This window comes from Mizuhopecten yessoensis, unplaced genomic scaffold (genome assembly GCF_002113885.1).
Source record: "Mizuhopecten yessoensis strain PY_sf001 unplaced genomic scaffold, ASM211388v2 scaffold3949, whole genome shotgun sequence".
NCBI lineage: Eukaryota > Metazoa > Mollusca > Bivalvia > Pectinida > Pectinidae > Mizuhopecten > Mizuhopecten yessoensis.
This window is the reverse complement of record NW_018405300.1, coordinates 468,284-493,044: the sequence shown is the minus strand read 5'-3', so window position 1 is coordinate 493,044 and position 24,761 is coordinate 468,284. Positions and strand designations below refer to the sequence as shown.

At 35.1% G+C, this 24,761-nt stretch overlaps 2 protein-coding genes across 4 annotated transcripts in view; one reads left to right on the top strand and one right to left on the bottom strand.

The window, feature by feature from the left end:
* LOC110448222 (sodium-independent sulfate anion transporter-like) overlaps positions 1-19,973 on the bottom strand; it is a 50,791-nt gene extending 30,818 nt beyond the window's left edge. The window contains exons 1-3 of one of the 2 annotated variants that reach the window (XM_021494356.1): positions 19,884-19,973; positions 8,196-8,332; positions 789-999 (exon numbers count right to left, since the gene is read on the bottom strand). In XM_021494356.1, the coding sequence (XP_021350031.1) occupies positions 789-988 (200 nt within the window). In that variant the 5' untranslated portion in view covers positions 989-999; positions 8,196-8,332; positions 19,884-19,973. The remainder of the gene's footprint in view (positions 1-788; positions 1,000-8,195; positions 8,333-19,883) is intronic. The other variant, XM_021494357.1, reaches the window with a different exon arrangement.
* The window catches only part of LOC110448223 (N-sulphoglucosamine sulphohydrolase-like), an 18,126-nt gene continuing 13,271 nt past the window's right edge, over positions 19,907-24,761 (top strand). The window contains exon 1 of one of the 2 annotated variants that reach the window (XM_021494358.1): positions 19,907-20,182. In XM_021494358.1, coding sequence (XP_021350033.1) covers positions 19,926-20,182 — 257 coding nt within the window. In that variant the 5' untranslated portion in view covers positions 19,907-19,925. The remainder of the gene's footprint in view (positions 20,183-24,761) is intronic. The other variant, XM_021494359.1, reaches the window with a different exon arrangement.

Sequence of the window (24,761 nt, the reverse complement as noted above, 5' to 3'; positions counted from 1 at the left end):
TATCACCTCACAAAATATATACTGTGTATATGGACATAATATCACCTCACAAAATATATACTGTGTATATGGACATAATATCACCTCATACTGTGTATATGGACATAATATCACCCTATAAGATATTTATACAATGTCATGTACTTCTGAAGTGAGGTTGTCGTTTCACATATTTATGGGTAGAGTACTTAATGTGAACAAGGAAAATCGATCTGTAAAGTACTTCTTGGAAAATATTGATAATATTCTTGAACTGTCAAAATTAAAGATGACTGCATGGCAGTCACCATGTTTTTCAATCAGACCCAAAATGAAACTCTCACAACTAATTACCACGGAGAACCTACATATGAAATTTGGGAAAGTTCTCTCGAGTACTTTTTGAGAAATAGTGATAATGATCTTGAACTCCCAAAATCCAAGATAGCCTTTTTGTTTTTCTGATCAGTCCAAAATGAAACATATACAAATATGAATCAAGGGGAACCCTACAATGAAACTTGTATAAGATCTGTTAAGAAATGCTTGAGAAATAGAAATAACAAACTTGAAAATCAAAATAAAAGATAGCTAAAATCCAAAAATGAAACATGCACATTCATTTTTCCTTTTTGCTTTTCTTTCATTGTCAGATAAAATTCTATAAAAATATCTATATACCATATTTAATACTTTTTACCATATGTATAGTGTGAAGTGATTTTCAAAATTTATCGTAATGCAGAAATTTACCCGGTAATTAAAAAAAAAATGACATTCAATATCAAATAAATTAAAGGAGTACTTACCTATATTTGGGTAACCAGTTAGTGATGGGAAATCTCTGCTTTAATGTTTCCTTAGAACAGCACTTCACGCAGTAGTTTTTAGCTACTAATTTTACAACCTTAGCCACACCCATGCCTGCATGTATGGTGATTCGAGGAGGTGGAGATCTGTGGTTCTGCCTGTGAGGCAGTAAGGGCTGGCTTTCCTCTTGTTCCATCATGGTTATTCATCCTGTATATATATACCCACAGGTCAGAGTTCACCAGGTAAGAGGAAAAAGAGCAATAAAACAAATACTGAGTGTCATAGATAAGACATTACCTTCTACTATAGGGCAGGGCTGAACTTATCACACCTCATCAGTCCTGTACTTATATTATACCTCATCAGTCCTGTACTTATATCACACCTCATCAGTCCTGTACTTATATCATACCTCATCAGTCCTGTACTTATATTATACCTCATCAGTCCTGTACTTATATCATACCACATCAGTCCTGTACTTATATCATACCTCATCAGTCCTGTACTTATATTATACCACATCAGTCCTATACTTATATCATACCACATTAGTCCTGTACTTATATCATACCTCATCAGTCCTGTACTTATATCATGCCTCATCAGTCCTGTACTTATATCACACCTCATCAGTCCTGTACTTATATCATACCTCATCAGTCCTGTACTTATATTATACTACCACATCAGTCCTATACTTATATTCCTCATCAGTCCCGTACTTATATCACACCTCATCAGTCCTATACTTATCATACCTCATCAGTCCTGTACTTATATCACACCTCATCAGTCCTGTACTTATATCACACCTCATCAGTCCTGTACTTATATCATACCTCATCAGTCCTGTACTTATATCATACCTCATCAGTCCTGTACTTATATCATACCTCATCAGTCCTGTACTTATATCATACCTCATCAGTCCTGTACTTATATCATACCTCATCAGTCCTGTACTTATATCATACCTCATCAGTCCTGTACTTATATCATACCTCATCAGTCCTGTACTTATATCATACCTCATCAGTCCTGTACTTATATCATACCTCATCAGTCCTGTACTTATATCATACCTCATCAGTCCTGTACTTATATCATACCTCATCAGTCCTGTACTTATATCATACCTCATCAGTCCTGTACTTATATTATACCTCATCAGTCCTGAACTTATATCACACCTCATCAGTCCTATACTTATATTATACCTCATCAGTCCTGTACTTATCATACCTCATCAGTCCTATACTTATATCACACCTCATTAGTCCTGTACTTATATCATACCTCATCAGTCCTGTACTTATATTATACCACATCAGTCCTATACTTATATTATTCCTCATCAGTCCTGAACTTATATCACACCTCATCAGTCCCGAACTTATATCATACCACATCAGTACTGTACTTATATCACACCTCATCAGTCCCGAACTTATATCATACCACATCAGTACTGTACTTATATCACACCTCATTAGTCCTGTACTTATATTATACCTCATAAGTCCTGTTCTTATATCACACCTCATCAGTCCCGAACTTATATCATACCACATCAGTCCTGTACTTATATCACACCTCATCAGTCCTGAACTTATATCATACCACATCAGTCCTGTACTTATATTATACCACATCAGTCCTGTACTTATATTATACCTCATCAGTCCTGTTCTTATATCACACCTCATCAGTCCTGTACTTATATCACACCTCATCAGCCCTGTACTTATATCATACCTCATCAGTTCTATACTTATATCATACCTCATCAGTCCTCTTCTTATATCATACCTCATCAGTCCTGTACTTATACCACACCTCATCAGTCCTGTACTTATATTATCCCTCATCAGTCCTGTACTTATCATACCTCATCAGCCCTGTACTTATATCATACCTCATCAGTCCTCTACTTATCATACCTCATCAGTCCTGTACTTATCATTCCTCATCAGTCCTGTACTTATATCACACCTCATCAGCCCTGTACTTATATCATACCTCATCAGTTCTATACTTATATCATACCTCATCAGTCCTGTACTTATATCACACCTCATCAGTCCTGTACTTATATTATACCTCGATCATCAGTCCTGTACTTATATTATACCTCATCAGTCCTGTACTTATATCACACCTCATCAGTCCTATACTTATATCATACCACATCAGTCCTGTACTTATATCACACCTCATCAGTCCTGTACTTATATAATACCTCATCAGTCATATACTTATATCATACCTCATCAGTCCTGTACTTATATCATACCACATCAGTCCTGTACTTATTTCATACCTCATCAGTCCTGTACTCATCATACCTCATCAGTCCTATACTTGTATCATACCTCATCAGTCCTATACTTATATCATACCACATCAGTCCTGTACTTATTTCATACCTCATCAGTCCTGTACTTCAGTCCTGTACTTATCATTCCTCATCAGTCCTGTACTTAAATCATACCTCATCAGTCCTGTACTTATATCACACCTCATCAGTCCTGTACTTATATTATACCACATCAGTCCTGTACTTATTAAAACTTATTTAATCTTGGACTGCTAAAAAAATCACCAAAACTTTAACATCTATCTTGAAACTCATCTCTTTAAAATTATTTTTTCTATATGGTGGAGTCTATAACAATGCTGCAGATTGTTTGTCAGGCTACTGGTCAATGTTTTGTTTTCTTCCTCCGGCGTGTTGTTATCGTAAAAACTTTATCCGACAAACATTTATTTACCAAAGTAAATTCAATGAAGCATGAAATTTTGTGATGTTTTTACGAATCCTCCGACAGAAGACGACAAGAGAAGCTGTGTAAACCGTACATACGACACTGATCACCAGACATGCATGATTGCATCAACATTAATCACATCATCATATACTTTAGTGTTAACAATATCAGGTACAACAGGGTCAACATATCTTCCTGGCATACCAGGAAACATGGATTCTGATTACATAAGGGACCTGAAATTAAATTGATTCTAACTCAATATTCCTCTCTGTAGTCAGTATCATGGGGTATACAAATTGTATATATAAGTGACAACTTGTTTACTGTCACTGTAGACATGTATTTATTTATTATAGTCACGGTATACCGTAATGTATGAAGTGCAGATAGTACAGGTGTACTAGTGTCCGGATATGAGGTCAAGGTGACACAGGTAGCCGCGTGAGGCGGGACGTGTAACATGTAACTGCACGAGGTCCGGTGCGACACGGGTGTCTTTAGAGTAATAAATGTAGTTTGAGGGTAACATAGTCATTCGAGTCTTGATGGTTCAACGATTCACTTGAAGAAATTATATTTCCTTTTGTAAAATCATAGAATTATGAAATTTCCCCGTTTTCCTTGAGACAGGCATGAACTCCAGGAAAGATTCTGGAAAGGGAATTCCCAGCATCTGCCAGGATCCGGATTTAGGACGAAGAGAAAGGAGAAGGAAAGAAGGATCGGGCGCGTGCCCTTTGTATTTCGTGTACTTGTTCCTTTAATAAAATGGTTGACCGTCGAAGGCCACTCCCATACTTAGGTGTTGAGTTTTATATGATAAATTATAACTTCATAGGGTTTTCTCTTAATGCCCAGCAAGCAGATATGTGGTTATATGGTGGTGATTTGAACCGTTTCTAAGTTATGACCAAACAACGTAATTCCCCGTTGTATTCATCTCTTCATACTCAGCAATTGTACGGTTATATGGATCTAAACTGTTTCCTTCTTACGACCCAGGTCCTACTGGGCGAGACACTACTCTGGGCCATTTCTAATACCATAAATATATTTGTTTCTCATGCTCAGCAAATGTATTTATAGCATTAGTGAGAGGGGATCTCAACTTTTTCTATGTGATGACTCAGAAACTAAATTCTAAACAGGCAGCGGTAGAACCCATGGCCAATCTTGAAGGCGTAATTGTGTTTGTTTTTTCATGTAGAGCAATATTGTATGTAAGCAGTAATGGGGTGGGGATCTCTACCATTTCCATGGCATGACCCAGGGGTTAATTCTCCAAGGATGGGGCCAGACCCTGGAGCCAATCCTTATAGCATTATTGTATTCATCTCTTCATGCCCAGTAAGAAGGTATATGGTTATAGGGGGGGGGGGGGGGGGGGGGGATCTCAACTGTTTCCGTGTTATGACCCAAGGACTAATTTGCCTGAAGCACTTTAAGGTTTTTTTGCCATTCTACACCTACAAGCCCTTTGCATTCTTTTACATCGCTACAAGGCCAGTTTTTCTCTTTTGTGTGTCTACAAACCCCTTTGAGTACTTCTACATTTCTACAAACCCTTTGAGTACTTCTACATTTCTACAAACCCATTTGAGTACTTTTCCTGATAATAAGCCAAGGCTATAGCCATACGTCTGCAGACCTGTACTAAAGGTGATGAATATCTCGTTTACATTCCCTTTGAGCTTTCAAGTTTAAAATGATTGATTTTCTTATTATCTGTACTGTAAGTGTTCATCCAGAGCAACAAAGACAAAGTTTATCAGTACTGGTCTAAATCTTCTAGTTAACAAGACTGTTGCTCCAAATCCTCAAGACATCAATCAACTACTTATTATTTATAGGGTATCGGCATTTAATCACGAAATTTTATATATATATCACTTCATAAAATAATTTTGAACTACAACTAAACTTTACCTTCCAGTGACCAGTTTCAACAGGGATCAACTACCTTGTAACATGTTATTATTTATGCAAAAAAACTAAAGTTTAAATGACACACTGAATTTGATAACCCCTTTTTGTATCTGCTACAGAACACTTATCCAGTGTCTTACACTGACTGACATCCTATCCTTTAATGACATCTGAATTAATAGAACATGGGTATACACCTTGTGATATTTAGTTATGTTGATGTCATCTGCAGCTTGAATGAAATCAAGAGAAGCAGGATAAAAACAAACAATTACAGTGTAGCATTTGTATTTACTGTTAGCACTTATATTTACTGTATAGCACTGAAGTATTTACTGGGAAGTGATGGTATTCATTGTATAATGGGCATATTTTTACCATATAGTATTTAAATTTACTGCATAGTTGCTTATATTAACAGTAAAGATATGTGCTGTTTTACAGTTAATATATTTACTGTATAGTACTGAAGTATTTACTGTTATCCCTTATATTTACTGTAGGCACTTATATTTACTGTATAGCACTTATATTTACTGTATAGCACTGAAGTATTTACTGTGAAGTGATGGTATTCATTGTATAATGGGTATATTTTTACCATATAGTATTTAAATTTACTGCATAGTTGCTTATATTAACTGTAAAACAGCACATATCTTTACTGTATAAATAGAGGTTACACAACGGGTGGTTGTTGAATATGGTATTTATTTCACTTGAGTTAGTTAATTTTCAAAAGTTACAAAAGACACGAGCTTTAGCGAGTGTCTTTTTGTAACTTCTGAAAATTAACTAACGAGAGTGAAATAAATACCATACTCAACAACCACGAGTCGTGTGATCTGTTTCTACCACAATCTCATGATCAGTCGGAAATAACATACACACGTGTATTTGTTGACAAGGCTGGCGTAGTGATATGACCCATATGTAAAAAGTCACTCATTAATATTCAAAAACAACTCCTTTTTTACAAATTCAATAATTGTCAAAACTAATGTTTTGGCAACAACTTCATGAAAAAATAAAATAGATGAACGACTTTAAATATTGAGAGTAGCCGTATTTCATTGATTTATATAAATTAACCACGGACTATATGCGCGTAAGCATATCGTACGAAGTCTGCCTCCCACCAAGTGACGAACTTATCGCTGTCAATGTCCAAAACCATAGGCCTACGTTTCTTCTTGACGGTTCTATGGTTGACGTTTATAGTGAAAGTTCAGCCATATACAGGCCGTCCAAATAGCGATAAAGGGACGTTGGGAGAACGAAATATTTTCTGACACTGTGACAGATCTTAATTTGTTTTGGTTTCATGACCTGGACACACGACGGTGTGACGTCGAAACGGTACAGATCGTCTGTAGCAATTTTGCCTGAATCTAGAGATCAGATCTTTAAGTATCATCTTCTTTTAATATTGCCTTAATAACCCCCTTTTCCGCATAACCTCACAAAGTCACCAACATTTGTCGGATGTTGATAGCAGACGACGTAAACAAAACAGCATGTGGCAAAAAGCAAGTGGAAAAAGTTGTCCCGGTCAAAGTTCATCTTCTCGACCGATCAAAACTCTTGCAGGTCATATACCACATGTGGTATATAACTCATATTTATCTAACAGTCTGCGTGTTTATACAATGATCTGAGAGTGGAATAACAGAGCGTAATGTGGTAGAAATATACTTACAACACTTGTATTTACTGCATATGAGTTATATTACATATTAACACATTTACTGATAAACATTTATATTTACCGTATAGTAATTTACAATTGCTGTACAAGGTTATACAGTATTTATTGTTAAACACCTAAATGTACAGTTACCTGGTAAACTGTTGTTAGCATTTATACTTTCCATACTACAGTAAAACCCCGGAAATTTATTCACATAGATATTTTGTTAAAAGTACTGTATCAATGAACATAATCATGACAATTTTTAATTACCAATAAAGCTGAAGTGTTACAGGTGTAAAATAAGTTTTTTGAGGGCAAAAGTGAACTCAGGTGAAACAGGATATTTGTAAAACCTGTACCTAAATGGTATCAGTGATAGGTTTCACTGTGCCCCTGTCGTACCAATGACATACATAAAATAAGAATTATTCAATAAAAGGCCCATACATCGTCCCGTGTATGACGGGAATAATCAGATCTACTCCGCCGAGATGTTTAAAACATTAATATAAAACTGTTTGTACATTTGATGTGACATCTAAATATCCTCGTAACAAGTGTCCGAGACCCTATATGCAATATGCTATAAGTACAGCAAATATAATGTACTTCAATCAGATGTAATGAAAGCAATAAATTTACAACAAAAAAGGATTCTGAATACCCTGCGGAGGTTTGTAAATATACCGTAGAAATAAAACAATTTCCGTGATAAAATATACACCACCTCAGTATCATACATTTCAACATGAGAATCACATATATAAAGGATAAGATGACACAAAAAACAAAATCCACAATAAAGGCATAGGAAAATCAACAGAAAAATTGTAAAACAATTAGAAAGAAAAAACACTGGTAATCCATATCAGAAAAATTCAACATCATTATCCATACCAGGGTATCTAAAAAGTCTTCAGAAACAGACATTTAATAATATAAAACAGATTTTGCTTTCAAGTTTTACAACCACTTTTTCAAAGTAAAATAAGAAGTAACTGAAGACTTACCGCTAAGAGAGTTTTATATAAAAAGTGAGTATTATTCTAAAAGAGTTTGATTGATGACTAATGTCCACTACCGTCAGTTCACGACCTTCTGTAGATCCCATACACAAGACATGGCCCCAACTACCTCCGGGTTTCCTCTGCAACAAATGTACAAGTGGTATTATAGCAAACTGTAAAATTCATAGATGTCACCTAAACACTAATACATACTCTGCGCTAAAACTGCACACAAAAAAATATTTTTCACGTTAATCTGTAAAATATCGGAACAAATTCTGAATTTTTAAATTTGTACACTTGAAACAGATCCTACTGAATAACTAATTTCATGAACCTTTACAAGGCCAGTAATATGTAAATAATCTTTGTTAGAAAAAGGTTGTATAACCAGCTGTCTGTCTGAGTCAGAGTACCACACATCTATAGGGCCAGTGTGTAACATGTCGGTCCAATCAGCGTGATCAGCAATCAATAGGACCATGTCACATACTGTCTGTGTATACATTCCTTAGAATTTGCAACAAGATTGCTTATTTCTTTAACATGTGGTAACAAGATTACTTATTTCCTTAACATGTGGCAACAAGATTACTTACTTACTTACCATGTGGTAACAAGATTGCTTACTTACTTACCATGTGGTAACAAGATTGCTTACTTACTTACCATGTGGTAACAAGATTGCTTACTTACTTACCATGTGGTAACAAGATTGCTTACTTACTTACCATGTGGTAACAAGATTGCTTACTTACTTACCATGTGGTAACAAGATTGCTTACTTACTTACCATGTGGTAACAAGATTGCTTACTTACTTACCATGTGGTAACAAGATTGCTTACTTACTTACCATGTGGTAACAAGATTGCTTACTTACTTACCATGTGGTAACAAGATTGCTTACTTACTTACCATGTGGTAACAAGATTGCTTACTTACTTACCATGTGGTAACAAGATTGCTTACTTACTTACCATGTGGTAACAAGATTGCTTACTTACTTACCATGTGGTAACAAGATTGCTTATTTCCTTACCATGTGGTAACAAGATTGCTTACTTACTTACCATGTGGTTACAAGATTGCTTACTTACTTACCATGTGGTAACAAGATTGCTTATTTCCTTACCATGTGGTAACAAGATTGCTTATTTCCTTTTGACTTAGCCAATAACAAAAAAACAGTATGAAAAGTGATAGCATACATGATTGGCTAACGAAATCTTAAGTCTAAGATCGTTTCACGCTAGGACCAGCTTGAGGAAAAAGGTTGAAATGTTTTATCTCATATCCCACATTTAGTTAGCCACCTGCTCTTCATTTATACAATATTCAATATAAATATTTGAATTCCCAAGGCCTATGGATGCCCAATGTCAGTTTTGATGAAAAGCCTTTCATCGGATATTTAAGAAGAATTCTTTTAAAGATATAACTCTATTCCCCTTTTTGAGACTTTCTGACGGAGAGAAAATGACGGCCAATAGACGATAAGTCATGATATATGCTGACTTCACCATCTTATTCATCACAGAGCATCATCAGATACGACATCAAAGTGTATAACCCTCCTAATATTTATAAAACTCAGATACGATTGGCTATTACATTTTTACCAGTGAAATATCAGGAATGATTCATGAAATAAAAGTGTTATTTTTTACAGTGACGAGATATTCAAAATGATGATTTTCATCAGGATAAAGAATTCTGAAATTCTGAAGCACTCTCAATAATAAAATCTCCTATTCTCCATAGAGTTCAATCAGACTCAATATAATCTCCTGTTCCCCAAAGAGTTCAATCAGACTCAATATAATCTCCTATTCCCCATAAAGTTCAATCAGACTCAATATAATCTCCTGTTCCCCAGAGACTTCAATCAGACTCAATATAATCTCTTATTTCCCATAAAGTTCAATCAGACTCAATATAATCTCCTCTTCCCCAAAGACTTCAATCAGACTCAATATAATCTCTTATTTCCCATAGAGTTCAATCAGACTCAATATAATCTCCTATTCCCCATAAAGTTCAATCAGACTCAATATAATCTCCTATTCCCCATAGAGTTCAATCGGAATAAATATAATCTTCTTTTCCCCAAAGAGTTCAATCAGACTCAATATAATCTCTTATTTCCCATAGAGTTCAATCAGACTCAATATAATCTTCTATTCCCTGTAGAGTTCAATCAGACAATCATACACAAAATAATATTTTATTCCCCATAGAGTTCAATCACTTAAATTATTCTTCTATTACCCATAGAGTTCAATCATACACAAAATGATCTCCTATTACCCATAGAGTTCAATTTAAGACTCAAAATAATCTCCTATAGCCCATAGAGTTCAATCACTTAAATTAATCTTCTATTACCCATAGAGTTCAATCAGACTCAATATAATCTCCTTTTCCCCATATAATTCAATCAGACTCAATATATTCTCCTTTTCCCAAAAGAGTTCAATTAGACACAATATAACCTCCTATTTGCCAAAGAGTTCAATCAGACTCAATAAAATCTCCTATTCCCTAGAGTTCAATCAGACTCAATATAATTTCCTATTCCCCATAGAGTTCAATCAGACTCAATATAATCTTTTTTTCCCCAAAGAGTTCAGTCAGACTCAATAAAATCTCCTATTCCCCATAGAGTTCAATCAGACTCAATATAATCTCCTATTCCCTATAGAGTTCAATCAGACTCAATACAACCATACACATAATAATGTTTTATTCCCCATAGAGTTCAATTAGACTCAATATAATTCCCTATACCCCATAGAGTTCAATCGCTCAAATTAATCTTCTATTACCCATAGAGTTCAATCAGACTCAATATAATCTCCTTTCCCCATAGAGTTCAATCATACACAAAATAATAATCTATTCCCCATAGAGTTAAATTAGACTCAAAATTATCTCCTATACCCCATAGAGTTCAATCACTCAAATTAATCTTCTATTACCCATAGAGTTCAATCAGACTCAGTATAATCTCCTATTTCTCACAGAGTTCATTCAGACTCAATATAATCTCCTATTCCCCATAGAGTTCAATCATACACATAACAATATTCTATATCCCATAGAGTTCAATCATACACAAAATAATATTCTATATCCCATAGAGTTCAATCACTCAAATTAATCTTCTTTTACCCATAGATTTCAATCAGACCACAATTTAATCTTCCAAACGGATTAACACTCATAGAGTTCAATCAGACTCAAAATAATCTTCCATTCCCCATAGAACTTCATAAGAATTGAAAAACCAGTACATTTAATACTTCAAGGGATGTTTCATAAATCTCTGATGAAAATGTAAACAAAATCAAAATCTTGAAAGTATCACTGTACCATGAATGTATACAAACATTTGTGAAAAAGATGTTTTCTATAACATTCGACTGTCAAGTCTTTAATATTTCATTGAAATAATATGTCTTTTACCTTCAATGCGACAAAAGAATTTTATGATGTAACGACTGTCGTCTTAATTCTGAAATTGCTATGGGTTATGTTCCAAGAGGTAATCTGTAAAAAAATAGTTATGGGTGTATTCTGTTGATCACGTGTTATATATATGTTAGCCATGTGATAAATAGCATCTATTCAAGTTTGCAACCTGGAAACCAAAAATGAATTCTGCATTAGATCGTGTTTTAAGAGCAGTGAAAAAAAAATATTGCGTTGATTTAATCTGCAGGAGGACTGATGATGTCATAGATGTCTTGGTAGCCATGAGCCAGGGGTTTCACCAACCAGCAATCCATTAGATCAGTTTGTTAAGTAAATAAAGTGATGTAGGTCAAATACCTACGATTTGTTGTTTGTATAAGTTTGACTTCCTGTGATAAATAAAAATGCTAAAACAAAAACTGAACCACATACGAGATTAAAGCAATATCTCGGTAACCTTGATTTAGACATCTTCAATACTCGCTTTTAATAAATGTGTTTGTATTCAAGGCCTCGGATATGATTTAAATATTTCATTTTAAAAGGATGAAGCTGAAACAGAAAACATGCTAAAGTTTGAATTGGTATACACTAACAAATAAACAGTCCATGTCCACCTCTGTACAGTACGACTGTTCATTACTAAGTGACGTCTAAATCTGGCATGGTAATGGAACTATGATCAAAGGATTGTGATATCAGTATAGTAACCAACCCTTTTATTCATCCATTTTCATGAATTACTGAATCGAATGATTGAAATTGTCACACAGAACTTAAGAGCTTTATGTTGCTTAGCTAGCATCTTTCTCTATCATCAGCAGACATACATCTCTCTTCTCTGACTGAATTATATTACTGTATGATATATATATTCTGCATAATTCTTGCAAAATTCATGCAAAATTTGTTGAAAGTTTGCCTCAGAAAATATTCTATGAAGAAGCATGCCATGTATTTTATCTACAATCTAAGTGATATCCTTGGCAGGGTCACATTTAGGATCAAACGGACTTGACATGATGGTACTAAACTTATGACCTCAAGACCTTGTTACCTTATTAAGTGAATACAGCATTTATGAAAACAAACCAAGTTCAAAATCTAAGCAGTACTTTTGTCTTTTCCCCTATATATGGAATCCTTTAGAACCTATGACAGCTTGGTGTGGTAGGTTGGAATCTATTCAGTTGATTTGTTTGGAGACACACTTACTGGTTTTTCTTTGAGCAAGTTAAATAAGCATTCATTTTGACAGGGGAGGTACTATGAACCTTTGATCCCTTGATGCGGTGATAAGAACTTGATGTGAGAAAAATATATTCCTTGCCCCTAGTCTATATCCTTCGAACTGAAACAGCTCTGCTTTCTAAGTCTCAGAAGAAAGTTTCAGCAAAACAAAATCTCCGTTTCAGGTGTTACCCCTCAGCTTTCATGAGGGGTAGTGATACAAAAGATAGTTCTCTGCCCTGATCCAAATGGTATTTCATAATAAATTTGGTTAAAATCTATTCAGTGCTTTTTCCAGAAGAAGCACCTTAGGGGTTGGAGGGACTAAATGATATGAGGAAACTTACCCAGTAATCCAATGCCCCTAAACCTTCCTACAAGTAAAATATCTTAACTCTTCTATTTTCAGATCTACAAAACTTGTTTATTTTGACTATGATTATGATTGACCTTATGAGTAGGAGCACAAATTGAGGAAACTTGGATCTCACTGATATTTCAAACCAAATTTGGTTTGTGCTTTCAGAGAAGAAGTAAAAAGTGCCAGGTATGAAATGTTTACATGTGAGACACAGCACATGAAGATGGCATATGCCATGCAGGTAGCTCACATAACTTAAGTCTTTGCTCAGGTGTGCTAAAAATTTAATGAAATGATCCCAAATTACAACAAGAGGCCCAATGGGCCTACATTGCTGACCTGGTAAAGTGGACTAATATAAAGCTACAGGCAGTGTAAGTCAAGGTCATTCATTTGAAAAAAACTTAGTAGCCCTTCATCCGAGCATGTATCATCATATTGCCAAATATCATCAAGAAGTCATTTAAGGTGGCTCCACGCTTTCGCAATTAACCAGCAAAATTTGTTGAAACTTTCATATTATGGTTATGCAACTATGCAGAATTGATTTTATGAAAATCTAAACATTCCGATAGTTTGGGGACTTTTTGGGAAAAAAATACCAAAAAATAGAATTTTTGTCAATTTTATTATTTTCCGGTTTATTTTGTGTGTGGCATTGTTCGGAACAATAACAACAATAATAAAAATGAAAAGAAGCATTTCTAATTAACCCTACAAATATTTTATTTATCGCAAAATATGTAACACATGTTAAACAAAGTGTTTTTTATTGAATTTGTACAGATAAAAGTGATTATCTACACGCTAAAAGTAAACCGGACACAAAGATCTATACATATAAAATTAGAAATTGAACAAAATATACACAATGGCTTTATAATTAATTTATTTTATATTTTACAATCACTTTGATCCGGGTGAGAGTTATCTTCCTTGAAAAAAATCAGAACTTATTGCAGTTGGGTGACATTTACACAATGACAGTTGTCTCTGTTTACATATAACAAAAATGATGGAAATAAATCAAAAATATGATATCAAAATTATCAATTTATTGTTCTTTAATGGAACCAAATTACCCTCAGCCATGTACACTTTGGACATCATTCCACAGTCTGCTAACTCACGGTATATTTATAATTACATGTCAGGTATATATATGACCAGAGGCTATCGCATGGTATGCGGTTCTCACGTGCACTCACACATGCATTTCATAGGTATCTTGATATTTTACAAAACATTATTTTCACAGAGTAACTAGACTACATTTGTAAACACGATTTAATCGACTGAGCAAAACTCCCTCAACAGCGAAAATCTTAACGACCTCGAGCTTATGAACTCGTGTAAGCATGTGATATGCACATGTGAGGTCGGTACGTCCGCATTCCATGTGTTTCCTATATGTCCCGTGAGTCTGTTTATGTCTATGAATTGGAAAGCTTTATTCCTGAAGTACGTGTGATTATACATTTCCCAGTAAAATCTCGTGTTAACATATCATCGTCACGCACGTGTACTATTGTTTACCAGGGGCCTGTTCGTTTATGCGGAACAACCGGTTTGACAGTTAAAATGTAACAATTTCGGGTATAAATCCTGGCGGACCTGCAAATGTGTATGCAGGCCTTACAAGGCTTTCTTAAGACTCCCCTGAAAGCAGCATCAGATTACTAGGTCCGACCTTATTTAATAAACGAACAACAGTGGTCCGATCGTTTGACCGTTTAAACGAAAATGGCCCAGGTGTTACTATAATTTGCACTACGATATTGAATGTCCAATACGCAATACAGAAATGAGGACACGGTGTACATGCACATTTTGATCAAGGTAATTGAGTCCGAGCTGTACTTTTTCCGGAAGTACGTCACGAAAATGGACGCTGATGACGATGTGTGGAGCCACCTGAAAGGTTTTAAACATAATTGACCCATGTGACCTTGAGTATAGGTCAAGGTCATTAATTTGAACAAATTTGGTAACCCTTTATGCCACCTTGTTACTGGCCAAATTTCATCACCCTGGGCCCTCTGTGACCTTGAACATAATTCAAGGTCACTTATTTGAACAAATTTGGAAGCCATTCATCCCTGTATGTTATTGGCCAAATATCATCATCCCTGGCCTTCTTGTTATTCAGAAGAAGTTGTTTAAAGATTTTATCATATTTAACCCCTGTGACCTTGTAAATGGGCAAAGGTCATTCATTTGAACAAACTTGGTAGTCCTTCATCCCACTACTGGCCAAATATCATCACCTTAGGCCTCTTGGTTATTCAGAAGAAGTTGTTTAAAGTAAAACGTTGACGCTGGACAGAAGCAGAAACCACACTACAGCGTTGGATCGCTTGGCCCTTTGGGCAAGGTGAGCTAAAAACGTTCTGTGTATCTTCGTCTTAACAGTTCAACAATTTATAAAGTTTCAATCAAACCTTTAATATTCATCATCAGATGATGATTGGTCATCACATGACTCGGAGTAACAGCATATAATCTGACGAAGAGGAGCAAGATATCAACTGTCACATGTTGTGCTATCAGAAATGACCCACATACTTCAAAGCGTAGTTACATAATTTATTGCTGAAACACTGCCAGTCAGTATATTGAATATGATCAGCTATGAGTTCCTACCAGCCAAACAACCTTCCAATGTGCCACCTAGCTATAACCTTTAGAAACAATTCTTCATGGGTGGTCGGGTGGCACAGTGGATAAAGCTCTTGTCTTTCACCAAGTTGGCCGGGGTTTGATTCCCTGATCAGATGTGAAAAGGTATGAGGTCACCTGCCCGACCACTTGGGTTTTCTCTGGGTACTCCAGTTTCCCATCATATTAAGACCCGCGCGCGCTGATATCCGGGCCAACAACAGTGATTAATATAAGTTGACATGACTTGTTTCATAATTGCTGTAAAACAAAGTTAATGTATATATAATTCTTCATATTTTTCTTTCATTTTCTGCTAATTTACTTTTTCTGGAAATTTCTAAAGTTGTAAATTACCTTAAAAAGTTCTTTATTTTAATTATTTCAAAATCTAGCTTTTTTCTTAATCTGGATAATTTACTATACCAAAATGCCAGAAAATACCCTAAATACAGTTTTTAACAGAACCTTGATGTGAAATAGAATTCAGATTAGCAGTTCTAAATATCTCCCCTTTGGTCAGAAAATGACCTATCATGCTTCACAGCAATGCTTTAAATAACAAGGTTTCCTGGTCCTCCAAATTTGTAGTTTTTTTGTTACTGTTATGCAGTGTAGCTGTATCATCCAATGTGTGAACAGTTCAGTAACTTCTGTCTACACCTGCACATGTTGTTAATAAATAAGATTATATCCTTTGAATTTCCTCGTGTAAGACAGCTAGATGCCAGACGTAGTTATAAATATATAAAAGTGGCAGAAACATTTAGTATTGATAATTTTCACCTATCTGGACCACATGTCATAATACATTTGGGTCGGATATCACTTCCTTGAAGTTAGCACTTGTACAATCCCTCAAAGATATTTTTAACCCCCAATTTGACACGATGTTGAGGTTTTGCATTCAAATCAGTTTCTACAACTTGCCAGTATCTCTTTATACAATCATTAAATAACATTTCCTGGGGATTCCTATTAACCACAAATATTTACAGGTGGTGACCTGGAAGTGTATGCCTTAACAAACTACATTGTATCTGTGGCTATTCATTGGTGTATTGTATGCATCTCCCATCCTTCACAGGTGTGCTTCCGGTTTTAGCCAGGAAAGACTAATAGAATCATTCCAAACCTCGAAGCGTGATGGGGAAATTCCTGACCAAAGAGGTAATTTATTTGGTTGTCCAACCCGAGGCTCTGCCAAGGGTTAGACAACCAAATTATCATCCTGAGGGTTGGAGATTTCTCTGTTTCACATTCAAGGTAGGGGATGATTATTTTCTCCCATCTGATTATTTCAGTCATAACTCTACCGGCACTAGTCATATTTGTAAACAAAAACCTTTGCCTATGAATATTCGCCATTCATTATTTATGACATCACAATCGCTATTCACTTTTTAGGGTGATATCCTGCACAGAATAGCACACACTAAATTGTGACAACATAGAAAGTGAGTGGTGATTGTGACATCATAAAAAGTGAATAGCGATGTATTCATACACCACATTTGCTTTTGTTTACAAACATGCCAGACTACTGTCAGTGGAGGTGTGACTGAAGCAAGAGGCCCAGAGGGCCTGTATTGCTCACATAGATATTTGAGCTTTCATGGGGAAATATTCTCAATAAAAACACTTTTGCAAATATTTCAATACATTGAGTCTCCTTGGCTTAAGAATGTTCCTGACTAAATGAAACTTTATACCTCTCTATCCCAGCATGCTAATGGTCAAATATCATCACCCAGGGCCTCCTGGTATTGTGGAAGAAGTATTCACATATTTAACCCCTGTTACTGTGAAGGTAGGTCAAGGTCATTTATTTTAGGAAACTTCATATCACTCTGTCCAAGTTATCTACTTGCCAAGTATCATTACTCTGGGCCTCCTGGTTGTTCTGAAGAAGCTGTTTAAAGGTTTTCACATATTTGATCCCTGTGACCTTGAAAGTAGACCAAGGTCATTTATTTGAGTTACTTTATAGCACTCTGCCCCAGGTACCTACTGGCCAAATATCATTACTCTGGGCCTCCTGGTTATTCTGAAGAAGTTGTTTAAAGGTTTTCACACATTTGATCCCTGTGACCTTGAAAGTAGACCAAGGTCATTTATTTGAGGTAACTTCATAGCACTTTGCCCTAGGTACCTACTGGCCAAATATCATTGCTCTAGGCATTTTGGTTATTCAGAAGAGGCTACTAGAGTGATGACAAGTCTGAACTAGGGGTTGAGCGGGAGGGAACGCAACTTAAATTGATGGAATAGTATGGGACAGGACAGAACAGGACAGGATGGACATTGGTAACACTAAATATGCCCCCATAAAGTGGCAGGGGTATAAAAAGCAATGTCGACAACTCAACCCTTAAATAAGTATGTGAAACTGTATATAACATTTCTTTATGGTTTGTGAAAAAGTTTTTTATCCGACCAGATTGTTGACATCAATTTTCATGCTTCAGTGACAATAACATGTATGTTTACACTAGATACATTCAAAGTATACTTAAACTGTAGAGGACATTTTGAAATTGAGCTTACTTCTAAGTTCTCAGTCTAAGTTTTCTATTAGCTGCAACTGAAGCCTCAAAAGTATTAATGCCTTACCAGTGCAACAAATATAAATGACTCGAAAAACTTATATTTGTCCAGGGATTTATAAACAAATATAGTATCCCTACAGAAAATGTAGGTTAGCCACATACATGATAATGTTTAATATGGGATTGTTACCTGTACAGGTGTAATGATCATATATACACCATATATCAATATAGGTTTAGTACAGTAATAAATTAACTGTGGTGTAAAGTACATTTGAAGAGGTTTTTATTTCTGGAAACTTTGTGGTATGCTATTTTGTACATCAAAAGGAGATGGGTGTCCTTTCAGTCTATCAGGGGCGGTGGCCAGTTAAGATGTTAATGTGACATGTCACTATAACCCGTAAGGTGTTTTAAAGTGATTTTAGTGACAAAATTATCTTGCAGCTCTATGCTGTATCATATCAACTTTATGCATATTAACTTTTTGATATGGATCCCACACAGAACTAGCATATTCTTATTACTAGAGATGGATGCACTAGGGATTTATTGCTGATGTTCTTTGATCATTTGGAACTTATTTTTAAATTACGCTGAACAAAGCCGATGTTTTATTTGCTTTGTATATAGTAATTAGTTATAAATGTATGTACATGGTAATGTAGAAATGTCATTTAAGATCTTGTTGAATTGTTACACACCAATACATGTATGTGGCTAAATGGTCTGACTTTTAAAGGTTTAGTGACTTATATGCATAATTATTTTTGACAGGAGTTTAATTGTTTTTGGTGATGAAAAGAATAATAACTTTTTGGGGTTGTAATTCCAATTTCCACCTTTATTTTTCAATCTGCTAGCTTATTTATATAGTTTATCAAGATAATTTTGCAAGATCAATGCTAGATCGATGTTTCATTTGAAGAGAAAGCAATCATAAATGTAACACAATAGTTTCTTCATGCAGCAAACAACCTAACTAACCAAACTGAAATGTTGGACGGAGGGGCATGTTGTTGATTTAATATACCTGGTAGGAACAAACTCAGTTAAAGGACCGACCCCTGATTCAACTGGTACACATATAGTTTCCAGTTTTCAATTTCCCCGAGTTTAACAAGGATTATCAGTGACATTTAAGACCAACACTGTAACGACTGTGTATTTGTATACCACTTTAAGCAAATATGGACATCTAATGGGGAGCTTGTCATTTACTACTAAGTAAATAAAGATATATATCCAAAACCATGTGATCTACATTAAGTCATTTAATCCTGAGTGACCCTTGTCACCACTGATCAAAGATGACTTATTGAGGTTTATGTCAGGCAATTCAATTACGGTGTGATAATAGCTCTTTAACCTTGAAGGTAGTGGAAACCCTCATCCTATCATCAGTACGAATATTTACCTGTTTTGTACTGATGACACGGTCATCAGTCACAGCTGAGAGATGCAGGTATACGTAGCAAGAAGCCTACTTACACGCATCACATGCGGTGAGAGGCGATGCCACAATATACCGTCACGTGATGTAAACAGGAAGTTAAGTAAGAAGGGTCTCGAAAATGTTGTTTTGGACTCCTCGAGGTTTTTCCATCTGGGAAGATTAGACCAAGATGGTGCCAGCAGATGTGAAGTTCATTGTTTTCCTTGTGTTATGTACATTAATATTGCAGGTACAGTCGAGGAATGTTCTCCTCATACTTGGTAAGATGTAATTTATACAAATAACATACATAGCAGGCTTGTTGATTATCCTCAAAAGTGACCTCACATACATACATGTAGGTGCGTCTCAAGTCACATGTCAACTTTTAGTTTCACTTTGTCTCCTTCCTGAATATACTATTACAGTACGATTGATTGTTTGTATAAGTGGGATTTATCCACACATCATTCAAAAGTGTGTTTATTAGCTTGTACTCCCCCTAACAATAGTGCAATGGGACGCCTTCCCCTTAGGCTGTTATAATCAAACCATCACTGCTAACTGGGATGCCCCATAAACTCCCTATTATTTGCCAGTACTTCAACGTTGAAGCTCAACGTTGTTTAAACATTTATTTATATTTGATTATGAGAGCTGAAACAACGTACAAAAATGCAACGTTGAAGCTCGACGTTGAATAAACATTGAATAAGCGTCTATTTTATTCATCGATTTAACATTGAATTGTACATAACCATTCAACCTTCTTTCTGACAACTCAACTGGTAGCATAGCCCAAGGTTTCTATACACCAGACTTAGACAAGCAGATGCCTGGTAAGGGACATCTGTCTGTCAAACCGTCTTAGTCCGATGTCAGAGTAAGAGGAAATTCCGGCAACTGGTAACATAAAATAACAAAGAAATAGACAACAGTACACTGTTTTGTGAGTAACATTTTATTTCTCTAAACAACCTAATCAGCAGCTTGTGACCCATCTTCATCATGTTTATCCGGGTTATATATCAGGTTTGGGATATCTAAGTCTTGGAATGCAGCACCTACATACAAGTGGCAGTTGGACAGCTTCTGCAAAAGATATAAATTATATCATTATTATTATTATATAAATTAATTACAATGATAACTGGTAAAACATTTTCCACATCATTTGTTCTTATAAAAACGTATTTAAAATGGCCAATTTAGAATAGATAAATAGAAAAATATACATTAATAAGAAAAATATTATAGCAATAAAATGACCTTATAGAGGTACCTCCAACTCCTTTCTATAAGGTCTTTCATAAATAAGAACACGGAAAGAAAGTGACCAAGACTAGGTCTTCTTTGTGTGCATTTAAACACGTGGTTGCAAACGCAGTTGCTACACACTGACGTGTATCTTACTAACAGTTACTACACACTGACGTGTATCTTGCTAACAGTTGCTACACACTGACGTGTATCTTGCTAACAGTTGCTACACACTGACGTGTATCTTGCTAACAGTTGCTACACACTGACGTGTATCTTGCTAACAGTTGCTACACACTGACGTGTATCTTGCTAACAGTTGCTACACACTGACGTGTATCTTGCTAACAGTTGCTACACACTGACGTGTATCTTGCTAACAGTTGCTACACACTGACGTGTATCTTGCTAACAGTTGCTACACACTGACGTGTATCTTGCTAACAGTTGCTACACACTGACGTGTATCTTGCTAACAGTTGCTACACACTGACGTGTATCTTGCTAACAGTTGCTACACACTGACGTGTATCTTGCTAACAGTTGCTACACACTGACGTGTATCTTGCTAACAGTTGCACGACCCAGTTTAGGATTGCAGAGATAACAGCGAGTTTTTATACACATGTGCAAAGGAGTTTCACTCTCCGTTTGCCTTAGCAACTTTATACACATTGTGCTTCAAATATATGACATATTAAGGATGTACTCTTCTGAGGTTTCAGTCATGTTCAAGTCTCGTTTTGATCTGGTGTAATGGGTTTTTGTACTATTTATCAAATTATGATAGGTTTAATAGCAAACACACATCTGAAAAACATGTCAAAAAACTAGATGTCTGTTGTGTGTACATTTTTTTTTACTAAAATTTGAAAAAAATGACCAATTTGGCAGCCATTTTGAAAAAGTGTATTTACTGGTATGTGAATTTCTTGCGCTTCACAAAGGGTAAAATTTCACCTTATTTGACACTATGTTAATCACTTAAATTGTCATTGTGTCACCATTTTTAAATGTAGCAGGTTCAATTTTGTTGTACAACTTTATAATGTTCAATATGATTAAAATAATATGCAAAAAAGTGGAAAGTTATATATTATTGGTATTTTTTTTACATATTAGGGTAACTGAAGCACTTTTGATTTTTGACACTGAAAAAGGTGAAAAATAACACAAATAATAATGGGACAAAAAAAGAAGCACACCGACCCCCCATTTTTGTGGCGGTTTTAGAAAGAGAAACACATTTTCTTTTGATTCATTGAATACCAAAAAAAGTTAATACAGGATTTTTTTATATCAAGCGTTTAATCTGCAAAAAATGGTGAAAAAAAGTGCATTTTTCATTAAAAAATAAGGGGTAGGGGTAACTAAAATCGCATTTCGGAGTAAAATGAATAAGATTGAGTAATTTTACTTCTATATTTTTAAAGAAAATAATATTTTTATCAATTCTACAAACATTCATACATATCTGATAACACACTTGGAAGAAATTGTATGAATTTGTTCTGCAAATGGTCAAAACCCGAAAATTCACCTAAAATCATGCACCTATTGTGTTAAATTGGTATCTTTGACCGATCATAGTACAAAAATGAACACACAGACATATATATGTTTTTGCATTTTTTACTATGCCATTCTCTCCTTTTTCCAAAAATCAATATAAGAAAAAAAGTTTAATACAGGAATTTTTTGACTTCTCAGAGGTGTACATCCTTAAACTGCATTTAAATGCTGATTCATATTGGTTATGCAAGTGTGAATCAGCCTTTCAATGTCGGGACCTTCAGGTTTTAAATTTGCATCACATTTGAAATTACTTTAAACTCTGAAAGTCCGGGATCGGGAGATCATCTTACATTAATATATTCTTACAGATAGAACACATGCACTTCTATATCACATAATTGAATAATCAAGACATCCTATTTCACTTACCGGTACCTTTTACTGTAATGCAGCGCTTCATTGCAATCATCTGCAGTTGCATGTTAGGTTTATATGGGTTTATGTTCTACTTCCAATTTTGTATGGCCCGCGATGGCTTATGTTTTCAAAAAGATATATATAGAGTAAATGATGCATAAGCAACAATAGTTCCACCAGGCGGCGAATCACATAGAGCAAGGGAGCTAATTAGTCCACATAGGCAGACATGAAATAAATCACAAAATTGTAAATCATGTAACATTATAAGGTACATGTAAGAGTAATAAGTTAAATTAAACTCCCTATGAAATAAACATTCAACATAGTGATTTTAAATCCCCCAGTAGATAATGCGTGCAAAGTTCCGATACTTTCAATTTTTTTTAACCAATGACAATGATAATCGTGATGTTTCTATATAAAATAACCAAATATGAAATACAAGATATCATTAACAATTGAAAACAGGTCGTTGAATCAATGTTGATTCAATGCTGAGATTCAACAATGTCAATAAGGTTGAAAAAAATCCAATTAATCAACGTTGTTTAAAAGTCATATTACAACAACATTTCAACGTTGAAAAAATAGCGTTTATCAACGTCACAACCAAATAACAATCCAGCATAACGTTGAATAAACATTGTGTGCCTGCTGGGAATTTACTTTCAATTTTAGGTACAATTAAAGGTAAAAGATACGAGATTTTATTGACCAAATCGAGGGCTCATCAAGGGACAATGTACATCAAACATTTACATGATTTTTAACAGGAAGAATAATTCACAACATGCTCAAATGTCACCAGTAAGTTGGTACATATCTTTATTGGCCGACTAGTTTCACCTCTTTGTACGAGGCTTCAACAAGACAGATTTCAACAACATTTTCCCCCCAGTGAAGTACTTTTTTCGAGGTTCAGTTTATAATGTGACGTACTATATAATAAGTATGGTTATGCTAGCATTGTTTTTTTCCAATTTGCAATGTAGATGATGTGGTATAAGTGAATGAAAACTGTATATAATTCTGTACAGGGGATGATGCTGCATTTGTATAAATCTGTTTTAGGGGATGATGATAGATTTGTATAAATCTGTACAGGGGATGATGATAGATTTGTATAAATCTGGTTTAGGGGATGATGCAGTATTTGTATAAATCTGTACAGGGGATGATGCTGGATTTGTATAAATTTGTACAGGGTATGATGCTGGATTTGTATAAATCTGTACAGGGGATGATGCTGGATTCGTATAAATCTGTTTTAGGGTATGATGCTGGATTTGTATAAATCTGTACAGGAGATGATGCTGGATTTGTATCAATCTGTACAGGAGATGATGCTGGATTTGTATAAATCTGTTTTGAAGGATGATGCTGCATTTGTATAAATCTGTTTTAGGGGATAATGCTGGATTTGTATAAATCTGTACAGGGGATGATGATAGATTTGTATAAATCTGTACAGGGGATGATGCTGGATTTGTATAAATCTGTACAGGGAATGATGCTGGATTTGTATAAATCTGTACAGGAGATGATGATAGATTTGTATAAAGCTGTACAGGGAATGATGCTGGATTTGTATAAATCTGTACAGGGGATGCTGATGAATTGTATAAATCTGTACAGGGGATGATGATAGATTTGTATAAATCTGTT